Raw genomic sequence first — 24,154 nt, 5'->3', positions numbered from 1 at the left:
CTTAGATTGAGCCACATCTGAAACATTCCTAAAGATAAAGATGCAAATAATATTTGATATATTCAAGGAAATCAGAATATTTCAAAATAAACTGCCTCTAATATTTACACTAACACTAAGTTTTCTTGTATCAGCATTTTTTGAGACTTGGTTTCACTATGTAGCCCTGGATAGCCTGGAACTCATTATGTAGACCAGGCTGCCCTCAAACTCACAGTAATATACCTACCTCTGGTTCCTTGTGTTGGATTTAAGAATTATGCACTACTGCACCAAGTTTTCCAGCAGAATTTTTGAGAAGCTGCTTTTGTACTGTCTTTGTTGATGTTATGTGATGATCTTGCCTTTTGTAGTTGTTGGTTTATTTTAAATGATCTAAATGCAGTTTTTACATGAAATTAGTGTTCAGTTTAGTATTATGTTTTAAATAGAAAACTAATATAAAGCCATTCTTTAGCATTCTATCAGTATTTCCTGCATTTGCACAGAGCAACTCAGCACTGTTTCTTTTAAGGTAGTACATCTCTTAATACAGTTTTATTTTTGCAGGGTCCTCCTGGGGCTCCAGGTTCAGAAGGAAGGCAAGGCGAAAAAGGTGCTAAGGTAAGATGTGAAGAGACATGTTAGGCTGTTCATGCATCGAAAGACATGTATTTCAACTCATCAATTGACAACATGTGTTTTATCATTATTCATGTGCCCACATGTTTCATATTCAAACAGGGAGAAGCTGGTGCTGAAGGACCTCCTGGGAAAACTGGCCCTGTTGGACCTCAGGGTCCTTCTGGAAAGCCTGGTCCAGAAGGTCTTCGAGGAATCCCTGGTCCTGTGGTGAGCATCTGTGCTACGGGACTGCTATGATAATAACTTAAATTTGAATATCTGTGAATTTAAGTGGTCCTAAGATTGCTGCTTCATAACTTATGCTTTATGGAAATCCAGTATTTCTATAGAAGTTACTAAGTGACAGTTTAAATAACTTAACAATACATTCAAAAATACTTAGGTATCTCATTTATGTTATAATTTTGTGGTGAAGTTCTATTTACTAAAGCAAAAGAAAACTAAGTTTTAATGTCACAGTGATGAAGGTTTCATATAAATAGCTCTGCATATGTCTGTGGATGTGTTTATATAAGTATATGTAGAAGTATACATGAGTGTGTGTAGATACACGGGTACAGAGAATTAAAAAAAATTACTGTGTTTGTATGTTATTGAGGTGTTACAATTTATAGACACCAATTATTTTCTTTCCTCTTACCCAACATTTAAAAGTCATAGGAATTGTCTTGCTAGCAAACAGTTTCATTTTCTTTTATATAGGGAGAACAAGGACTCCCTGGTGCTGCTGGCCAAGATGGACCCCCTGGTCCTCTGGTGAGTGACATTTGTCATTATTTATAGAGAATTATGATAATAATATTGTTTGTAAGCTAGAATTTGTGAGTGCTATTTTATGAAGAGGTTCGTGCTTTTCAAGAAAGAATATTGCATGTTCAAAGAGAAAAATAATCCTGATAATAACACATAAAGTATACCACTTGGCTCAGATAACATTCCTTCCTCATATCCTTTAGAAGAAAAACATCTTTTCTATTTAGATAAAAATGCAACTTACATTGCAACTAGTTATTTTCTCATTGTAGACATTTCTCCAAGGTACATGTGATTAAACTTTGTCTCGGGGATTTTACTTAGGGAGAAATGTCAACACACAAAGGTGGTACAGTTTTCTTTTTAGATAAATAGGTTCAGAAACAGGACATTATACTGAGCTCTAATAAAGCATGTGACTATTTTTATGATGAAGTTGGACAATAAATTCCATATCCAAACAGCATGCTTTATCATTGAAGCGTGGGATTGATCAACATTCTTAGAGTCCAATATGGGCATGGAGTAAGAATGAAAACCTGTCCTTTAAAGTAATTTTTGCCACTTTCATTTATAAATTGACTACACTGGTAGAGGTTTTTTGAAATGTTGAATTTATATAACTATGTCTGAAGTATGAATCAAAAAAGTAAACAATACTCAGAGCAATAAGGGAATGTGAAATCGTTTCTTTAAAAATCCTTTCTTGAAGTAATTGGAACTTTTTTTGTTTCCCCCTTATCCTAAACATATTTTTTACTTAGTATATATACATATTCCGCAAACATTAAAAGTAGAGTCACATTCTAATTATTCGGGACTATTCAGCTATTCCTTTTATCAGGGAATAAAATAGGTATGACAAAATTCATTAAGTGTTAAAATCTTTTGAAACTTGCCCTGGACAAGTTAGATTGCTTACCAGTAAATGGACAGATGTTGTCCAATCGTTAATTGAGTTGATACAGAAGATTACAAGTTATGTACTCTATACATAATCTCATTATCATAGAAACTGAGCCCTGGGTAAAACTGGAGCAGCTCCAGGTCTGCATGGCTACTTAAATAATCTCCTATGATGTGAAAAAGTCCTACCTGCAGATTCAGCGTCTGAAAGCAAAATTCTTTCTTTAAATATCACCCTAAAATTCACCAGGGTTCTTTTTTTCCTTGTACTGTTAGATTTTCCAATAAGCATTTGACCTTTCAGCTGATGAAATAGAAGCACCTTCCTGGAGATTTCCTTTAGCTAATGTTAAAAATAAAACCATCAGACACACCAGCTGATTAAAGTCTGCAAAATTTATATTTCTAATGCTTAAGCAAATGTGAGTTTACAGTATGAGAAAGATGAACAATTCAAATCATTTTTGGAAAATTGCAATGGTAAGCATTAGGAGGGCCCAGCACACACATACTCATCCCTGGCTGCTGGTTTCATTTGGGAATATTGTGATGTGAATATATTGTGCTTAGCCCTCAGGAGAAGAGGGCACATAGAGAAGGCATCTTCAGAATACCATATACAATGAGCTTTTCTACTCAGATAAGAAAGATTTATTGTAGAAGTAACATGTTTTAATCAGAGTAAGAGGTGTTGTGAATACAGGTTAAATTCGCCCACTTTCAAGACAAACACATCATTTAAAAATATAGCATTCCTAAGTAATTGTGGGATGACATTAGGATCCCTGCTCCTTCTCTAACGTCTATGTTTAAAAGGGAGAATAGTAAGAGCATCTGACCCTATCCTGTAAATTGACATTCACTTTAATTAAAGTTAATAGAGGTGGTGTTTTCCTCCTGATATGTTCTTATGTTTATTAAATGAGCTCTATGTAAAGCACTTAAACACAACTAATGGGTAGCAATGTCACTAAACAAAGAACTGTCAAATGAAAGAAATAGTTGTAAATATTTAGAAATAAACAGTGTTGTATTTTTATTTAGAGTGGCTAAATAGTACCTAAATTCACATTTATGTATAGCCAATACTCTTCTGGATTAGAAATTTCTGAGGAGGCCAGGTGGTAGTGACACATGCCTTTTATTCAAGAAATCAGGAAGCAGAGGCAGGCTGATCTCCGTGAGTTTGAGGTTGGAAGCCAGCCTGGTCTACACAGTGGTTCCAGGACAGACTCCAAAGCTACACAGAGAAACCGTGTCTTGAAAATAAAAGGTTGCTGGCAAGCAAGTGGGGTTACTCTTAGAGCAGCTATGATGTAACTTGTGACAGACAAGCACAGCATGTCATTCCCAGGTCACCTGGGTATTTGATTCCAGTAACTAAGAAAGCAGAGAGGCTTAAGCGAGGATAAATGTGAGAGGTGAAACTAAAATATTTGAAAGTTCAGATAGGTTTATATAGGTCTTAAAAACTAATGCACTTGAAATTTAGCTGAATAATTCTTTTTTCACATTATGTTTCCTCCTAGTTATAAATACGTTCACACTCACATCCAAAACTATTCAGGTAGATTTCAGCAGCTACCTCACTATAATGTCTTTTATGTGCTTCGAGAAATTGACTGCAACTTGCTATATAGAAATGTGGAATTGCTAGATCTTGTGGTAGACTGATTCCCAGTTTCCTGAGGAATCTCCATATTGATTTCCAAAGTGGCTGTACAAGTTGGCATTCCCACCAGTAGTGGAGTAGTGTTCCCTTTCTCCACATCCTTTCCAGGATAAACTGTCATTGCTGTTTTTGATTTTTAGCCATTCTGAGAGGAGTAATATGGTATCTCAGAGTCGTTTTGATTAGCATTTCCCTGATGGCTAAGGATGTTGAGAGCTTTCTTAAGTGTCTATTAACCATTTTAGACTCCTCTATTGAGAATTCTCTATTTAGTTCTCTACCCCACTCTTTAATTGGATTATTTGGTGTTTTGGAGACTAGTTTCTTGAGATTTTTGTAAATTTTGGAGATCAGTCCTGTCAGATGTGGGGTTGGTGAATATCTTTTCCCATTTTGTAAGCTGCCGTTTTGTCTTGTTGACTGTGTTCTTTGCCTTACAGAAGCAGTTTCAGCAGGTCCCATTTATTAACTGTTGATCACCATCCCTGACTCCAAGCTCTATAATAGAGCTTTAGTCCTGAAAACAGCTTGGCACTGGCACAAAAATAGAGAGGTAGACCACTGGAATCAAAGTGAAAACCCTGATATTAATCCCCATATCTATGAATACCTGATTTTTGACAAAGAAGCAAAAATTATACAATGAAAAAAAGAAAGCATCTTCAACAAATGGTGCTGCCTTAACTGGATGCTGGCATGCAGAAGACTGCAGATAGATACATGTATATTGCCATGTGTAAAACTTAATTCCAAATGGATCAAATATCTCAACATAAATCCAGTCACACTGAACCTCTTAGAAGAGAAAGTGGGAAGTCCCCTTGAACAAATTGGTTCAGAAGACTGCGCGCCCTGAACATAGCACCAGTAGCACAGACACTGAGATAGACAATTAATATGTGTACAGTTTTCTTAAAACCAAGTGCTTTACAGTTCTGAGTTTTAGGTCAAGGCAAATATTTCAGGGGATATCACAGTTCAGGGATGAGTGTTCCCTTGTGTATTTTGGACATTTATGAATGCATGGTTGCTGTTTTTCTTTTTCTCTTTATTGGTGATGAGTTATGTATTCTCCTAATGGCTTTCCATTTATAATATCTTTAAGAAGAAATACCAAGCACAAACACTTGGAATCATATATTTATATACAGAGTTGAAGTTTTTAATCTCTTCCATACAAAAAGAGAAAGACTTATAACTGTTTCCACTGTCATGATATCACTAATTTTTGTTTCCTGTCACAGAAAACATAAGACTAATTTGTATTAGCAGCATCATATCCATCATGGTTTATAATTTTTTAGGATCTTAGTAACTTATAATAATGCCCTTTACCTCTGAACTCCTTTATGACCAGTATTTATATATAAAAAAACTTGAAAATAGATTTAACACTCAACCAATGTCTAGAACATTTCTTCTTAATCCTGAGCAATTAGAATTGCTAACATTTCCCCTTACAGTTATTATGGAACAAGAAAGTTGTGGTAAGATTTGCACTGTGCTTCGGTATTTTTAGGCAGATTTTAAGCTACTTATCTCTTTACTTTTGTTAAGATTAACATATTGATATTCATCAATATTGTGAATGAACTCAGTATTTGACTTGAACATGTGTGACTGATTGTGGATGCCCATTGAGTGTGCACGTCAGTTTTCCCTCTGATAGAAAAGTTTCTATAAACCGTTTCATGTGCCTGATAGACTGAGTACAAAATGAGGAAACAAGAAATATGGCTCCTTTTCACATTTTCAGTATATAGATAATGTGCTAATTTTTGACTGGCATGTGTCAAATTCAACCAAGATACTTAGTAGTTTCTGCTACTTATACAAATGTGTGGTTCTTGAATGCAATTATTGTTAGAAATGCTCAGTCATGCTTTCACACCTCTTTGTTCTAACACCGAGTGTGTCACCTATGCCAATGATGCCATCAGATCAATATGTTATTATTTGATGATTTCTCTTACCCAAGTACACTATTCATGTGCTGCTTGAGATTCATGTAAAGCTGTTTTAAAGGTGTGCTCTATTATTTTGGGAATCGCTTGGACTTCTCCGACAAATCATTTGAAATGTGCTTGCTTGGCACTGGGACTTTGTTAGTCTGTGGTTCTTTTCGAATAGCATGGTCAGGCCAAGCGGCCTAACTCACACACACACACACACACACACACACACACACACACACACACACATACACACACACACACACACACACACGTGTGAGAAAATTAATAAGATATAAGTGGTATGATGTGGGAACGAGAATAACAGATCATTGGCTCCAACTGAAGAGGGAAGGAGATCAACAGAGGATGAGAGAGAACAAGCAACACCAAAGAAACCTCAAGCAATCAAATAAAAAGTCATTTACCTCAATCCCTCTCCTGACAGTATCTGTTTACTCAAAAGTTTCATTTTCAGTGGTTCAGAAATTACAAAGTTGTTTTTACCAACTCAAGCTGTTGATAACAAAGTCTGGATTTTTTTCTTCTTTTAAAATTTAAATTAGAAACAAATTTATTTCATATCTCAATCCCAGATCCCTCCCCCTCCCCTCCTCCCCCGCCCCTACCAATTCCCCCAGCCACTCACCCCACTCCCCCTCCATTCTTCAGGAAGGGTGAGACCCTCCATGGAGGATCTCCAAAGTCTGTTATATCATCCAGGGCAGGGTCTAGGTTCTCCCACATCTATCCAGGCTGAGAGAACATTCCTCCATTTGGAATGGGCTCCAAGGGATTAAATAATGATCTACTACTTGAGGTCCCATAGATTGCTGAGGCCTCCTCACTGATACCCACATAGAGGGGGGTCTGGATCAGTCCCATTCTGGTCTCTCAGTCATCAGTCTGGGGTCCATGAGCTCCCCCTTGTTCCAGTAAGCTGTTTCTGTGGGTTTCCCCAGCCTGGTCTTGACCCCTTTCTTCATCACTCCTCTCTCTCTGCAACTGGGTTCCAGGAGTTCAGTTCAGTGTTTAGCTGTGGGTGTCTGCCTCTCCTTCCATCAGTCACTGGATGAAGGCTCTAGGATGGTATATAAGGTAGTGGTCAATCTCATTATAGGGGAAAGGCATTTAAGGTAGCCTCTCCACTATTGTATTCATTGCCAGTTGGTGTCATCCTCGTAGATCTCTGGAAAGTTTAAGTCAGGGGAAGAATAGAGGAGAGCAGGATGAGAGATACCATAATAGAGGGAGCCATTATCTGTTTGAGGAGAGATTGGGCACTAGTGAGATTTCCAAAGTCTGGATGTTTGCTTATAAAAGTTTATCCCATGGTCATCCATTTGGACATCTCTGTGATTAAGGTGATGGGGCTAGCATGATGTCATACTTTACTTGAAATATTTACATAAATGGAAGAATGTTATAGTTTTGTACTATGAAATGTTAAATTTTGAATGAGATAAACTAGTATGGAAGAGTACATTTATTTATATTTCAGTTTGTTTCTAAATAAGACATTTAATTTAGAAATTATGCTTAATATGCATTTTGGGAAGAATAATTAAGAAAAGGCTAATAGTATCCATTGTTAAGATACTTTCAAAAGTTGAAGAATTGTGGTGGGTCTCCAATAAATGACTAGTAACCAAATCCAATTACTTAACTGATCATGAACCTTACACTTTATATTTATATGTGTTCTTCTCTACATAATCGAAGAAGAAAATAATGTTGGGTGAAGTATACAAACTCTAGGTCAAGTACTTGTATTTTCTTGTCAGGTTTGTAAGCTCATGTCTGCTTCTTTGTTAATATAAGGAATTGTGCTACATTGACCATTTCTAAGGCCCAGGATAATCTATCGCTAATCTGAAGCGTGCCAATCCTCTTGACTTTGTCATCTAAAAGCCTAATTGATATGTTGGTCCTGTGACTTTCTAGCCCAGTGTATACACTTGATCTTTCTAGAGTCCTTAGTTTACAAGCATTTAAATCACAATGAACTTTTAAGGCAAAAAAATAATCAAGTATCATGCATTCTAAAATATGGCTGCAGTCAAAGAACTGTATTACAATTTGCTAAAACCATTTCTGGCTCACGTGGATTTTCAATTAAGATTTGAGGAGGTTTATACATTTCTTTTTATCCCTCAGTTATGTTCAGTAAATTCTTATAATGGATGATGTTTTCACTCATCCAGTCTACTATGTGGAAGCCGGTTCTGTCTTTAAATTTTAGAATCTAATTCAGCGTACTTCCTTTGAGATTTACTTTCAATGGTTTTCAAAATTGCCTTGCCATTCTCTAATACATATTTCCTTACCTTGCTAAGTAACACTATCTTCTCCTGGATTATTGTCACCATTCTGAGGAGAAGTTCATTGTGACAGGCTAAAATAATGTTGGTCTTTCAACTAGATTACTGAATTTAAATTCCATGTCAGTTCTTATAATGTAAGTGACTGTTTCTAACAGGTTAACCAGACACAAAAACTACTTTTTATTATTGCTGTGAATATTGAAGATGTAGGATTAAATTATATTGGGACCATTGAGCATCTTAATGTATAGTTCCTTCCAAAGATCACAGTTAAATCAGCTTATTTTCAAAAGAGTATAAACAGAACTTGAAATACGAATTCAGAGAAATAGCTATAGCCTCTTATGCTTTCAAATTAGTATCCCAGAAGTCATCTTTCACTTTTCTATAGGATTAGATATCATTCTAAGTCATCCCAATATACTTGTTGCTGAAACACAACCATATAATATTTACCTGACTCGTACTGTGTTTTCAAATATCATTTGATTATTAAAATCTTGAGAATTACACTTTGATTTTACTGAAAATATTACTCACTAACTCTATGACATCTAAAGACCATGAATTTCTCTATATCCTAACAAATTTAATAACACCAATTATAATTAACCTTGACTGAACTCTGTATTTGAAAAAACAAACCTCTGCAACTTAAATGTGGATTTTTAGTCCATAATATTTTTTGGATATTGAGACACAATACTTGCCAGAAACAACGTGGATAAACAAGGATTTGTTTTAGCTCTAAATTGCAAGGCAGGGAAGACTTAGTGACTGGGACCAGCAACTGTCCCTAATGCAGGAGCCTAAGACAGTATGCTCATGTAAAGAAGACTGAACAGAAAGCAGAGAAGAGGTCCTACCCTGGCAGCCTATAGCCCTCCTGCCCATCCCTACAGCTGTATGTCAGCCACTAGGCCTGGATCCCAGAGCTTTATAACCTTCCTGAAGAACAAAACCAAAGGGAAACAGTATCAAATACAGGGTACTGTGGGAGACATTTTACATTCAAAACATAATAGTCATTGTCAGTACATTTATTTGTTTTCTTTTTATCCAGGGACCTCCTGGTTTACCTGGTCTCAAAGGTGACCCTGGCTCCAAGGGTGAAAAGGTAAGAGTAAATCATGTCATTAGGATTTTATAACAGTAATAGCAGACATGATAACTTTCTCAAAGTCACTCAAATGGCATTTTCAAACTGTTGTTCTGATTATGGATAAAGATAGCATTTCTTAGATTATCAAATGCATTTAGAAGAAAACTATGCAGATAGTGAAAAAATACTCCAGCATAAGAGCTGTTTCTTTTTTTAATTCAAAAAAATTTTTAAAAAATGTTATTTTACATACCACTCCCAGTTCCCTCTACCTCCTGTTCTAGGCCCTCCCCTTCACTCCACCCACCACCACCCCATATCTAGACTGAGAGAGTATCCCTCTATAGGGAATGGGCTCCAAAAAGCCAGTTTGTACACTAAGATGAATACTGGGTCAACTGCCAGCTGCCTCATAGACTGCCTAAGCACATAGTCTGACACCCACATTTGGGGTGCCTAATTCGGGCTTATGCAGGTTCCACTTTTTCTTCTTAATGATTGCTTTTAGACACTGTGTGGGGAGAGAATGTGCTGATGCTAAATAAGTCCCCAATGGCAGTGACCATTGTTGTGTTTTTAAACATGAAAGTAAAAGTTTTATGCGAGAATTGTTTTTTCAAGTAATCCTAGAACTTATATTGTGCTTTCCCACATAAGGAAAATGAGTCATTTGCGTAATGGAATTAGTACGATTTGGATGGTTTTTTTATCTCCAGAATTCTTTAAAGACAAAACAGTCCCCAAAGAATCGGAAACATTTCATATTAAATGAGCTGCTTACTACAATAATGAGTTCTCTGGTTTTATGTTACCAATACTCCATTCGAACATTATTTTTTTAATTTTATCACAAACGAATCACTAATGATGATGATTATTATTTTTAGAAAGCTCTTTCATCAGTAGTATACCTACTCTGCCTGTAAGCAATAAATGATCCACTCTATTAGATGGAGGTTCTAAACTTTAAATTTCATACAGAAATGTTATGACAAATCCCTTCATTCCTGTGATATTATGTTTCATAAATTGAATAATAAAATACTTTCTGACTGGAATTTAATCATGGCCATAACTTATATATAATATAACTAAAGTTTGTTTTCTTTGTTTGCCATAGGGACATCCTGGTTTAATTGGATTGATTGGCCCTCCAGGAGAACAAGGGGAGAAAGGTGACAGAGGACTCCCTGGGACTCAAGGTTCTCCAGGAGCCAAAGGGGATGGGGTAAGTGCTGTGCAGATGGCTCTCCCAGTTCCTTATATCAACACAAATGCAGTTGTGCAATCACACATTTTTTTCATCATCATCCTCGGAGTGCTTTAGAGCATCCATGTTCTAGTTTGCTTTAACCCATGCTGTTTTTTTAAACATTTTAATAAATTAAAAATAGGATTTAAGTTAAAATAATAAAAGGTAGAATGCTCTAGACATTTGTACAAACTGTGCTTGAATCCACATCACATGCAGACCTTATTTTGAAAACTACAGGAATGCCAAAATGCATGTCCATGTAGTCTTCATGGCAGAAACGTATTGTGAAAGCAGAGAATGCCGCAAAAAGAGTCTCTCTTATTCATAATTAAAACCTTCCTAGATAGCTTTAAATTTTCAGAGCTTTGCAATGGATGTGTCAAAACATGAAAGTGAAATGAACCGAGAACCTAATTAAGTGTGATACTGTTTCTCCCTCTAGGGCATCCCAGGTCCTGCTGGTCCCATAGGCCCTCCGGGTCCTCCAGGATTACCAGTAAGTTCAAAAGAAAAGAAAAGAAACACATGAGAAGCATGTCAATGCAACTTGTGGCCCACACTTTTACCTGCATTTTTGTGTTTGTGTTTTCTAGGGTCCTGCTGGCCCGAAGGGTAACAAAGGATCTTCTGTAAGTGTGTTTCTTATTTTCATATTAATACTCCAATGATGTCTGATGAATTTCTCTCTCACTTCATAAATTTTCCTGTTTTCTTTCTAACAGGGACCTACTGGTCAGAAGGGTGACAGTGGTCTGCCAGGGCCTCCTGGGCCTCCAGTAAGTGTTTGTTATTAAGAAAAATGCTCTATTAGTAGGCATATCAGTGCAAGCAATTGTTTCTTTGGACTTAACATGACAAAGAAAAAAATCACATTCTGTTCAAAACATTGTTTTTGTAGGAAAATGCAGCTAGGCCCTTTAGGTAATCAATCTACATGTCAAGATTCATGTTTTAATTGATATCACTCCTTAAATATAAATATTTCTTAATTATATACTATAATAAACATCAATTTTTCAAGTAAACCATGAATACTTTGGTCACATGTAATAAGACTAACAGAATATATGCCCACAGAAATATACTTATGCCTGACTCCAGAAATAAAGGTGAAAACTCATATCCCAGGGTGGTTTTTTCCTACTTCATATATTGACAGCAGTAGATGAAACAATAATAAGCTAAGTAAGTGGTATTTATTAGCAGTGACATTTTCCAAAGTGCTAGTATTAAAGTGTAGACCTCTATATAAGAAATAGTATTCTGTTTTTTGGGATTTTGTTTGTTTGCTTTTAGCTAAATTGTCTCCAACTATATGCATATAGATTTAGCACCACCATGGAGGCTGGGAATCCTAAAACAAAGTGTCACCAGCTTGTTTTCCTCTAAAATCTGTGGGTAGTAGAAACTATGTTGAACTAAGTTTATGCATGACATTCTTGTCCTAGTACCTCAACCTTGCCTAGATCTGTGGTTCTGTAAACGTATTTCCTTTTTATCCTAAGAGCACTAGTCATAATGTACTAGGCCACTCCCAGTGACTTCATCTTATTTAATCATATCTTCAACCATCCTAATTATAAGAAATATTTCATTCTCAATTACTGTACTGAGGATCAGAAATACTATCTGTACATATACATGGGGCACAATTTAACCAGTGATGATGTATATTAACTGTTGGTGTGGGTCCACTCTCACACATGGTTAACTCAAGTTGATTTACTTCCAGATTAATACAGAATAATGTAAGTCTATGCATATTTGAATATGATAATGTGCAGACTTTTTAAGCCTTCAGAAACTAAGTTATTATTGAATAAAATAGACAAAATTGGGATAATCTAAGAGCTTTGTAACAGTGTTCACTTCCCCAGAAATTATAAGTCAAGACCAATTTAATAAATAACAGAGTAACCAGTATGTCAGCAAAATTCTAAGCTATGTTACTTTACAGATAATATACTAGCAATGATCTGATTTGTATACCTAGCTCAATATGTTCTTCATTATGTTCTTCTAAAAGATATTTTATATATATATACATATGCATATATATAATATGTGAGAGTAATAATGCTTTCATATATATCATATTAACACTTTAGCTACTGATAGCTAGGCCAAATATTTCCTCAAAAGAATACAAGCAGTAAGTAAATTCACAGGATGTTTTGTTTTCTGAAATAATGCTGTTCTTATCAATTCCCTCACAGGGTCCTCCTGGAGAAGTCATCCAGCCATTACCGATTTTGTCACCCAAAAAGACAAGAAGACATACTGAAAGCATTCAGGCCGATGCAGGGGATAATATTCTTGATTATGCAGATGGAATGGAGGAAATATTTGGTTCCCTCAATTCTCTGAAACAAGACATTGAACATATGAAGTTTCCAATGGGTACGCAGAGCAATCCAGCACGAACATGCAAAGACCTGCAGCTTAGCCATCCTGACTTCCCAGATGGTATGTCAATAATGACTAAGTTAATGCTCTGAGCTACTCAGCCACTGAAGTGCCTTGTCAGTTCAACTGTTTTGGTTAATATAAGTAATATAGTCTCTACATAAAGCCAAAGCAAGTAACTATTACTTTTAGTCTTGTAGATGGAAAAACAACTTATTCACAGCATGCAATCCAAGTAATGCTTTGGAAAATCCTCTGCAAAATCATGTTTCATTAAATTTTGACACGACTATTTCTGGATGCTCATTATTAGCACAGATATATTTGGCCATGTAAATGGCTCACAGCATAGCATTATATGTGCACAAACATGCATGCCACAACATTTATTCCTAACTTACTGACTTAATATTGATGACTTATCTTATATTAAAATGATAGCATTAATTTTAATTAATACAGATATGTTAATGTGACTTAGGGCATTAATCTAAATAATATGTATCAGATAAAGTAGCTCAACAGCAGAATTTTGATCCATGGGATTAATGAATACAATATTTAGAAATCATGATGACTTGTGTCAAAATCTTGTGGTTTCAGAGCTGGAGGGAATTGAGAACACTGAATGCTCTTGTAAAGGCCTGGGCTCAGTTCCCAGCATTCACATGGTAGCTTGCAATCATCTGTAACTCATGTTCCAGAGGATACTCGAAACTTCTGGCCTCCATAGACATCAGCATGTACAAACTTTACATTCACACAAAATAATTATAGACATAAAATAAAACTAAATATCTTATAATTATTTTCCATTGATGCACCAGAATAACTACAACCAACTCACTACATTCTTCACTGTGCCTACAACCCAAAATGTCTTATATTTTTACTTTCTGAGGAATTAACAATTTTGGGTTTGATAAACAGTTGGTAAAGACATCTAATTATTAAAATATTGAGTGGTAAACACTTATCCAATTCTCAGTCTTCCACTTTATTCTGAAGTATGCCCATTACTCTTTCATTACCAGGAAATTATTTTTTGCATGATTGATTTTAAATTAATATTAAAATTCATGTATAAGTAACTCAGTACTTCTAGAAAAGTCAAATATAATTCACGAGTATTACTACAAAAGAAAACAATTATAAAATCTTATTATCTTAAGCATAGTCCATTAACACTACTACACAGTAATTGGGTCCTACATAAATGGGTGTCCATAGTTTTTAAGTCAGTGTTTACTTCAAAAGATACATTTAGTTCAGTTACTTTATAAGAGATTTTTGCTTCTAGCTGGCATCATATAAATAAGGAAATGGTGTGATTTATCTTAACATATGCTAGATAATTACTCTCCCTACTCTGAAATTTAAAATCACTGGCAATCAATAGGTTCCTGTTGGGTTCATAGGACACTGAAATGAATATAAATGCATATGACTATGCCATGCAAGTCAAACACTTCAGAACTCAATAAATGATTCAATCATGCGAAACTAATCACCAGGTATTAAGATAAGAACCTGTGCTGAATTATGAACCACTTATGATGTAGAAGCAAAACTAAAATGAAAAATACTCTAAAATCCAGGAATAGCCTGTGCATTGTGGGTTACACTTTCCAGTAATCTCTATATAGTAACCCACTTCACTAATACTGTAGAGCACATTAAATGAGATTGTCTTTATTTTTGCATATTTATGTGCATTATTGAGCAGTGGTTCTATCTACAGGTACTCATAGTTAAATACAAAACTAATGGCCCAGAGCAGATCCTCTAACTATATAGCTAGGAAAACACAAGATAGTATATTATGGTATTTGTGTTGAAAATAATACGAATGCATGCAATAAGAAGATGGGTCTACTTGGATGAAAATAATGCTAATAACTTTGAAATTTTTATTTCCTCTGAATCCATAAAGAGCTCATCAGTCATGCTAAGAATCAAAAGATTATTCCAGGAAAATAGTGGCAAACATCTGCAAAATTATGATGAAGCAGGACCCTCATGGTTTTGTAAAACCAAATAGTAGCTCATTGAGACTAAGCAGTGGTGAGCAGCCTGATGAGTAATTTGTAGCAAATTAGAGGAACACAAATACTGTCAATAGAATCCAGTTAAGGAGCTAATAGGTTATTCTAGAGAGAAAATTATGATGCCAAAAATCTACAAATAAATAGACTTAGCTGAGTGATGTATAAATTAGAGACAAATGGAACATAATATCTATGGGATATGGAACTAATTTGGCATCTGAATGTTTCTTTTTTTATGTGCTTGGGTAGTGTGTGTGTGTATGTGTGTGTGTTGTATGTACATGCATGCGTCTGTGCACCACATACATACCTGGTGCCACAGAGGACAGAAGAGTGCAGTAGACTCCCTGGGACTGGAGTAACAGAAGGTTGTGTATCTTCTGTGTGTGGTGGGAAGTAAATCAAGATCATCTGGAAGAGCAGCCAGTGCTCTTGAATGCTGAGCCCTCTCCAACACTGGTACTCAACCATTTTACTGAACAAATATGTCTTGAGAATTCATCTGTTAATACTCAGTTATGAAGGATATTTAAGGATACTGGTAAAGAATTGATAGAAATTGAAAGAAAGATACAAATTTGTTTTTATAGGTTTCAAAATTATATATTCCTATAAGTATACAAAATATCAAATATAGTGTGAGTGCCAAAATCATGTATTATATTTTTTCCTTTATGGTTTTCCTAAGAATCTCGGCTTGTTTCATGTGTAAATAAATGAATGATGTAGTCAGAAAAAAATGTGAATATTTTTGTTACTTACGGATTCAAGTTACATGAAATATATAATATACAAGTCATTAAAATTAAAAGAATTTATGAAGTATTAGATAATATAAAATTAGATAATACTATATTTATTAATGTCTCAGTACTAAGTAATCACTATGAGCTTTTTAATTTTAAATGGGACTAGAGAGATGGCTCATGGGGTAAGTCTGTTGCATAAGCATGAAGATGTTAGTTTCGAACTCCAGATCTCCCATAAAATCTGGTTATGGACGTTCACATCTATAATCCTAATTTTGTAGAAGATGAGTCAAGAGGATTTCAGTAGCTCGCTAGCCAGTCAGTCTGGCTGAATGGATGAGCTTCAGTTTCAGTGAGACATTTCCTCAAAACAAGATGGGGAGATAGAAGAAAACAAACAACATTTATCCTTGTTCTCCACACACTTGCCCATACAAGTTCAAGTACAAATACACACCCATTACAATCATTTATCCCACACACACAAAACTTAACTTCATAATCAGTGGATCCCTCAATTTTATTTGAACAGAAGTAACAACCTAAGAATGGTAGGAACAGTGCAAAGGAGTTACCACATATCTAATTTATCTTCTAATATCCCTGAGTAAAAATGTGTCATTTAGTGAAACAATAGTGTTATGTTATTCTCGTTATTTACCATCTGTATTCACAGAACACCAAATAATAGTCATTAACATAATCAAGTTTGATCTACAACATTTCAATGACTTTAACAGAAGAAAGAAATCGATTATAGGATACTTTTCAAAAAGAAATGTTAATTTTTTATAAGAAGTTTTGCAATAAAATAATATTAAACCCTCCAATACAATGTAGATCAATCACCTTCTTCTGTTACACATAAAAGTATGTTGATTATAGCACCGAGATTACTATGATGATACATGTGTAATCTGGGCTCCAGCACACCTAACTCTAATTTAATGAAGTTTTATTCATTGGATGGATAGACATAATATTCATAGTTGAAAGGGTTACATTTAAAGTGAACCCTAAGCATGACAGGAACACGAGGAACTAAAGTGATTATTCCAGAACCATTGTTTTGGCTCTTCACAAAAATTTGAAGCAAAAGAGACATAAAAATCACTCTACTCAAATAAAAACTGATATATGGCAAAAAGCATGACATTTCATATCAATTGCATTTCATGTTGATACTGTCGGTTTTATATATGAGATACTATTATTTTAACTTCCAGGTGAATATTGGATTGATCCTAACCAAGGTTGTTCTGGAGATTCCTTCAAAGTGTACTGTAATTTCACAGCTGGCGGGGAGACATGCATCTATCCAGACAAAAAATCTGAGGGAGTAAGTACCAATCTGTTTGGTGGTGGATGTTGACACTTTCTGCCATGTTTTTGCAATATTGAAATAAACAGGAAAATTACACTGTGGTATTTTCATTTATCTGCTTTTCTTACAGGGTAATTAGAACATTTCATTTGCATAAAACATGAATAAGACACCAAACTGATGCACATGGTTTACAGACACTTTTTTCCTTTATTTTTTTTTTACTCAGATGAATTCTTTTAACACCTGGTTGCTCTCACAAATTCCATGGCTTTCCATGACACAGCACAGCTGACTCTCAGATCGTAGAGTGTGTGTATGGTAGTCTCTGCCCAATTATCACATGATAGAATTTGCAGCTGCATATTATGCTCAAAGTGCAAAATTTTGTACAATATTAATCTCCTCTTTAAATGAACATATGCCAACTTTACATTTATTTTGAACATTTGGTGTCACCGAAGAAATTCCTTGATTTTAGCTCACAGGATTTGGATACTGGTGATGTATCTCTAAAGATACAGGTAGAAATTCCGCATAAAGAAGTGTATTGAACTGACATAATTATATTTTTCTGATATTTTGTGAGTAGAACAAGATTTATTTTTTCAGTTAATAAATCTTATTTTTCTTAGTATGCAGTGTGGGGAGACAAGGGATGGAAGCTACTTCAGAAAACTGGCTAATTTGAGAATGTTTGATGGTTCAGGCTTTTCTCTTGGAGAAGACATAAGAGGTCTTACTTACACGAGACACACAACATCACATTAGGCTGTTTCGTAATAGCCTGTAGCATTCTTTTTTGAGTTAGTCTCTCCCTTTTCTCTATTTTTTGGCCAGAAAATGTATCAGGAAGCAAATGACTCAGTCTTCATACCATGAAATTCACAGAATCTAGCTTGAAGTTTGCTCAGAGTTCATTTTGTATAATGTTGGGCCCATAGAATATGGAACACTTTTTAGCCTTAATCTGATTTAAATTTCCTGATATATATGTGAACGATGATATTCATCATTTTTTCACATTCCTTCACAACAGGCAAGAATTTCATCATGGCCAAAGGAGAAACCAGGAAGCTGGTACAGTGAATTTAAGAGAGGAAAACTGGTATGTTGTTTCTTCCACATGCAACAAAAACTCAAACCTCTTAGGTGAAACTCCAGTTATGTGTCCTGAGAAATTCACTGGCAAAGCACAAATGAGGCTATGCAATACAGTTTCTCATTTGCCACTGTGTGAAATTTTAGACACCAATAGTACCTTAAAGCCTAAAGCTTGGGGTCAAAATAGCCAAAAGTATTTCCAAAAAAAATAGCATGATCAAATTTAAAAATCCAGTTTAACATCATATAGTACTTTTTCTAAAAGTAGCAAGAATCAAAACACAACATCTATTTAATACCTGAGACTCCACCTATTTCAGTTTCTGTCTGCTTGAAACCCAATTATTCTTCCTCATTTCCATAAGTACTTATGGAATTGCAGATTTTTCCCCTCGTTTATAATTTCAGGTATAAACTAAACCAATTGACCATTTATTTGTATGAAACCTATTTTTACTTTGGTATTTCCATATGATAACAAATTAAACTTAATAATTTGCTAAAGAAAATGTAGGATTAAAACCCTAACTAAAATTATGTTAAAAGTTGCTAAAATATGAATTATTAATTAATTCGGAATTTCTCAAAATTTCTCACTATTTCTGGTATTTAATTATAAATGATATTGCTTGGTCCTGGTAATGATTTATACATTTAGTTTCCTTATCTATATACACACCCATCCACATTACATAATGGTTTATAGTGTAGTTCCACCTGACCTAAACTTTGCTAGTTGGTCATCAAGTTACATGGTAGATATCCCTGATTTATTTTCTTCCCTACCAGGTATAATACACATTTTTAGAATTGTGTATATTAATTTTATTCATTTTAATTTGTGTAAAGCACATCTCAGATATATCTTCAACCTCATAAGAATCATCATTCTAATTTGTTAATTAGTAAGATTAAGTAACTGAATTTTGAGAGAGAAACAGATTTGCATGGTCTCAATCTATTATCTGACTGGCTTTTAAATTTGGACAATATACTTTATAAAAAACATGGATATTTCAATCATGCCAAATAAAATAATTGATAAAGAAATTACATCACAATAATTTGCAGCTAAGAATATCATCCTTATGCAATAACAAAGTTATTTATGCAAATATTGACTAAAATTTTCTGTGGTACTGTGCTTGATAATGTTGATTTAAAAAAGTTATATGTTATCTGAAAATGGACAAATTGACATCTATGCTAAGAAACAAAATCATCATAGAAGACTATGGTCCCTGGGAAATGGTTAAAGATTCAGATAACGTGGATACATTCAAAATTTCTAAAACTCAAACACTGTAAAAGCATTTACTTCACACCAATATTTCTTGATTTCTCTTGTTTTACTATCTTACCAACTAAAAATGCATACCTACGCTGAAGTATATACTGGAGACCAACATTTGTTTTCTTATAGTATTTAGTGATTAGAAAGCAAAAACAGAGATACAATGAATTTGTCATGATTATAAGCAGTATTGTAGTAACTGAGGTATGGTGTTGGGGGAGTCACAATGTTCTTAGCAAAGCCCCTAATTGGTTCAGGTCTTATTTATTCATAAAGTGATAATATTCCATTGAGTATCAGGAAGCTCTGGCAGCAACATTCACGGCCAGTGTTTAATGCTTTATATCAAGAAAGAAGAGTCCCCATGATCTTTTTCATCGTTTTCTTTCCAGCTTTCATATTTAGACGTGGAAGGCAATTCCATTAATATGGTGCAAATGACATTCCTGAGACTCTTGACTGCTTCTGCCCGACAAAATTTCACCTACCACTGCCATCAGTCAATTGCATGGTTTGACATGTCATCGGCAAGTTATGACAAAGCACTTCGGTTTCTGGGATCTAATGATGAGGAAATGTCCTATGAGAACAACCCACACATCAAGGCATTGTATGACGGCTGTGCGGTGAGTCCAGTTTCAGTCTGCCTTCATTCCTTGGTGTGCTTGAGAGGCAGCGTGGATAGCCTAATTGTAGTCTAAAACCAGATGTCTCTCTGAAAGTGGATACCAATTATCATTAAGACTTAGTGCTTATCAATGACATATCAAGATAAAGCATTTTAGAAACCACTAAGGAACACAACACAACACACACACACACACACACACACACACTAATACTCACTAATACACACCTAAACATCACGTTTTGAAGATGAAATAAAAAGTAATATTAGATCATGGGTTAATGTGTCTACACCCCGGTGTTTGAAAATATTACCAACAGTCATTCAGATAAAAAATTAAAAACACCTTAATAGTTCCCTAAATCCTTGATTTAAAAATGACAGAGATCTTGCCATTATATCATTTATAGAACAGATGATCTTCATGTCTGTTCTTTGGAAAGACCAGCATACTAGCTTTGGAGCTACTTTTTTTGCCCCCTCTGGAAAGAAAAACAAAATTTAGCATAAGGGAATACCATATCCTAGCTAATGCTTCAGCTTAGTGTTAACGACTAGAGATATCTAAATTGCAAGTAACAACGTTCATGATTTTAGCAAAATGAGTATGGGCCAAGAGGAACAAAGGAGAGAAAATAAGTGAATGAGGCAAAGGCTATGGAAAACTCTCCAGGGTTTTGCACTATTTATAGAATTAAAATACAGTAGTAGAAATTTTTTGATTATTGTTTTATTGGTTTATCACTGCTCTAGTTGATGGTGTGAACCTGGGAGAGTGAAGCCTAAAAAATGAGGAAAACTAAAGTGTTATACCATGGCCAACTTTATTTGAAGCCTCAGACAATTTATATTCTGAGGGTTAAGCAAGGTCAAGTTCACATGAGTTCAATCTGTAAAGAAACTCAAGGACAGGACATACTTGGAAACAGTTTTGAATGATTTTGAACATTTGCGGTAAGCAGCAATGTTCAAATCTAAGGCAAACCCACTTTAATGTACTACATCTGGGAAGTGGTATGCACGCATAATCTAAGAACAAACACATGTTTAGAACGAACAGCTGTCACAAGACTCATCTTGTTCTTTTGGAGTTTTGTTGCAAGCCCTCAGAATTACCCTCATATAGCACCATTCAGGGGCCATGTTCTGACACACTTTATTCTGATTTTTCATAAAAATGTTTTTGCACCTATATATCCAAAATAGTAATGTTTTCTTATTTATGAAATATTGAATATAAGCACTTCATATTGAATTCTATGCTTTAACTCCGATCCTTTTTAACCATGAGTAATCGAGTAATTGAAATAATACAAGTGTAATTGTCAGCAAAGTTCAAAACTTCATGTGACATCTGTGATAACAAATTAATTCTTACACATTTATCAGTGACCTCTCTCACTTTATTAGCTCAGATTAGATAGGTAACAAAGAAAATAACATGAATTTTAATATTTTAACAATATTACGTGATGACATAACTTTAATTTTCTGCTTAATTTTACAGTCCAGAAAAGGCTATGAAAAGACTGTGATTGAAATCAATACTCCGAAAATTGATCAGGTACCCATCATTGATGTAATGATCAATGATTTTGGTGATCAGAATCAGAAGTTTGGATTTGAAGTCGGTCCAGTTTGCTTTCTTGGCTGAGATTTGGATGAAGAGTATGAAACCAACAGAACAAGTACCTTGGTGCCTACCGCCAACCCAATTCATGCCACATGCAAGTTTTGAATAAGGACAGTAGACAACATGTGTTTAGGAATCACCGACGTCTGCTTCAGGCACAGCGAGAGGGAAGAAGTTTGATAGTCATAACGGTGTAAGTTAGTGTGGCTGAGATCGCAACAGGGCTGATTCTTGATCGCAACCATCATCTCTCCTTTCCTATTTGGATTTTTTTGGTGCTGTAGAAAAAAAAGAGAGAAAATATATATTCATAAAAAAATCATGGTGCTCATTCCCATCCATCAAAATATAGTAAAAGTGTGTTTAATAAATTGTAATTATTTTATATGCAGTTCTACACTGTCATTCATGTGTCCATTTCCAAAACTTGCACGTGACTCTGAATCCCACTTGGCTCTAACTTCACAACAATTGTGGAACTGTGGTGACAATAAATAATAGTGTTACAAAGACTAAAGCTGTAATTTCTGATGACTCTAATTCCCTTTCTTTGATTAATAATAAAATGCCTTTGTATATGTTGATGTTGAAGAGTTCAGTTATTTGATGTCACTCACAAATTACACAGAGGGCCAAACCCAGACTTTCAAGAGCACACACCACATCAACTTTTATTTGCTGGTAGTAAATTGTGGAATTTCACCCCAAAATATCATGCATTTTAATGCTTAATTCAGTGCTATACCTCAAATATTTTCTTCTCAGAACCCAGATTTCACAGGATACTTGTATATATGGAAACGAGAAAGTTTATATTTTTGGACAGGAACATATGTATGAAAAACTATTTTCACATCCTGCCAGTAAATAACTTTATGTTTGATTATTTCTCTACTTAATCTTCTCTCGTTGTCTTCAGTGTGCTTCAGTAATGCCAACTAATATTAATCTTGGCAAATGTTTGCAGATCTGTGCAATGTTAGATTTTTGAACAATGAACATTTTTGCATCTGATCTAAGTGGCATAGTAATAACAATCCAAATTATTATTTCATTTGCCCATCAAATAGAACTTCCTTCTTTTTAAGATAATTCTATTCAACATTTGACCAACTTAGCTAAACAAATGTGGGTGGGCTGCTTTGAAAGTCATATTTATTCAAAATAGTTAAGCCCCTTCTTTTCCCACTAAGGTATTGTCTTTCACATAGCTTGAATTAGCAGTAAAAATTTAAAATCACCAACTGAACTTTGTATCTATTTTAAATAATATATGTAAGACTTGAAAATAAATGTTTTATTATAATTTCTTATATGAAGTGTTAAGTTAATTGATACCAGATTCCTCTGGAACATTTATTAACTGATAATTTATCAGAAAGAACATAATCTGTAATATTGACATTCAAAAGTGAACATTTGTAATTCAGAATTTCGTTATTTCTGAAACAAAGTTTGTAAATGTCCTTTGGAGGAGGGAGATATGAATTTTATCAATAAATCAAGTCTTGTCTACCTGGATTGGTCATTTTCTTTCTTAAACAGGTTGCAAATCACTCTCTTCTACAGAAAGGATTTTGATTGTCATACTTGACCATCCAGATGAGATTTCTCTAACACTTGCATGTCAGTCCTCAAAGATATGTTCTCAAATACATAATGTATCAAACAATGCATGGCAATACTATATTGCCAAGAAAATGATGTTATGTTTAGTATTTCAAAAAGAGTTTTATAAGCAAATGTTTTATAAAGTTGCAAATATCTTCAATATTTCATAACTGAAAACATTTTCCAAGCATCATATTTAAAAGTATTAAAATCACAATAATATTTGTTTTCCAAGAAAGGTTTTATACATCAGATAATTTATGAGTCAATGTATATTAATGAGAGATTATGTCGCATACCAACTCATGTCAAAATAGTTGTATTTTTAATTGAAATAAATTTGACACCCGAGAGAAGGAATGCAGAGATAACTATTCTTTTCTCATATGAACATTATTGTCTACTTGACAAAAGGATATTTTTTCTCTTCCCTGTGATTGACTTATGTGGAAATAAGTAACATTCCAATGTACAAATCACATTTATTAGATGAAATTTGAATAGGTGTAAGCTATTGGAATAGAACATACAAATGGCTATTTTGATCTTGTGGGAAGGATGGGTCACAGCCTAGCACACAGGACTTCAGCATAATTCTCTTTCAGAAGTTAAATTATAAGCCCCAAATAAAGTGATAATGGATTATTTGGAATGAATCAACATATTTCATCAAATTTTGTTTTAATGGAACCCATTACAAATATTATAAAATTTATAAAAATGATAATTAGCTCTCAGATATACTTTAATGATACCTTAGTTATCTGTA

The 24,154-nt window shown here is 34.5% G+C and overlaps 1 protein-coding gene across 8 annotated transcripts in view; it reads left to right on the top strand.

Moving 5' to 3' along the window:
* Window positions 1-23,289, top strand: part of Col11a1 (collagen type XI alpha 1 chain) — a 189,704-nt gene extending 166,415 nt beyond the window's left edge. For all 8 annotated transcript variants that reach the window (XM_040752004.1, XM_040752002.1, XM_040752003.1 and 5 more), the window contains 13 exons: window positions 550-603; window positions 724-831; window positions 1,327-1,380; window positions 9,295-9,348; window positions 10,454-10,561; window positions 11,031-11,084; window positions 11,182-11,217; window positions 11,311-11,364; window positions 12,805-13,054; window positions 17,018-17,130; window positions 18,155-18,223; window positions 19,906-20,139; window positions 21,649-23,289. In XM_040752004.1, the coding sequence (XP_040607938.1) occupies window positions 550-603; window positions 724-831; window positions 1,327-1,380; window positions 9,295-9,348; window positions 10,454-10,561; window positions 11,031-11,084; window positions 11,182-11,217; window positions 11,311-11,364; window positions 12,805-13,054; window positions 17,018-17,130; window positions 18,155-18,223; window positions 19,906-20,139; window positions 21,649-21,795 (1,335 nt within the window). In that variant the 3' untranslated portion in view covers window positions 21,796-23,289. The remainder of the gene's footprint in view (window positions 1-549; window positions 604-723; window positions 832-1,326; window positions 1,381-9,294; window positions 9,349-10,453; window positions 10,562-11,030; window positions 11,085-11,181; window positions 11,218-11,310; window positions 11,365-12,804; window positions 13,055-17,017; window positions 17,131-18,154; window positions 18,224-19,905; window positions 20,140-21,648) is intronic.
* The last annotated feature ends 865 nt before the right edge of the window (window positions 23,290-24,154 follow it).

The sequence above is a fragment of the Mesocricetus auratus genome, unplaced genomic scaffold (genome assembly GCF_017639785.1).
Source record: "Mesocricetus auratus isolate SY011 unplaced genomic scaffold, BCM_Maur_2.0 Super-Scaffold_100009, whole genome shotgun sequence".
Classification (NCBI taxonomy): domain Eukaryota; kingdom Metazoa; phylum Chordata; class Mammalia; order Rodentia; family Cricetidae; genus Mesocricetus; species Mesocricetus auratus.
The sequence above is the reverse complement of the archived record's forward strand: the minus strand, read 5'-3'. Positions and strand labels throughout refer to the sequence as shown.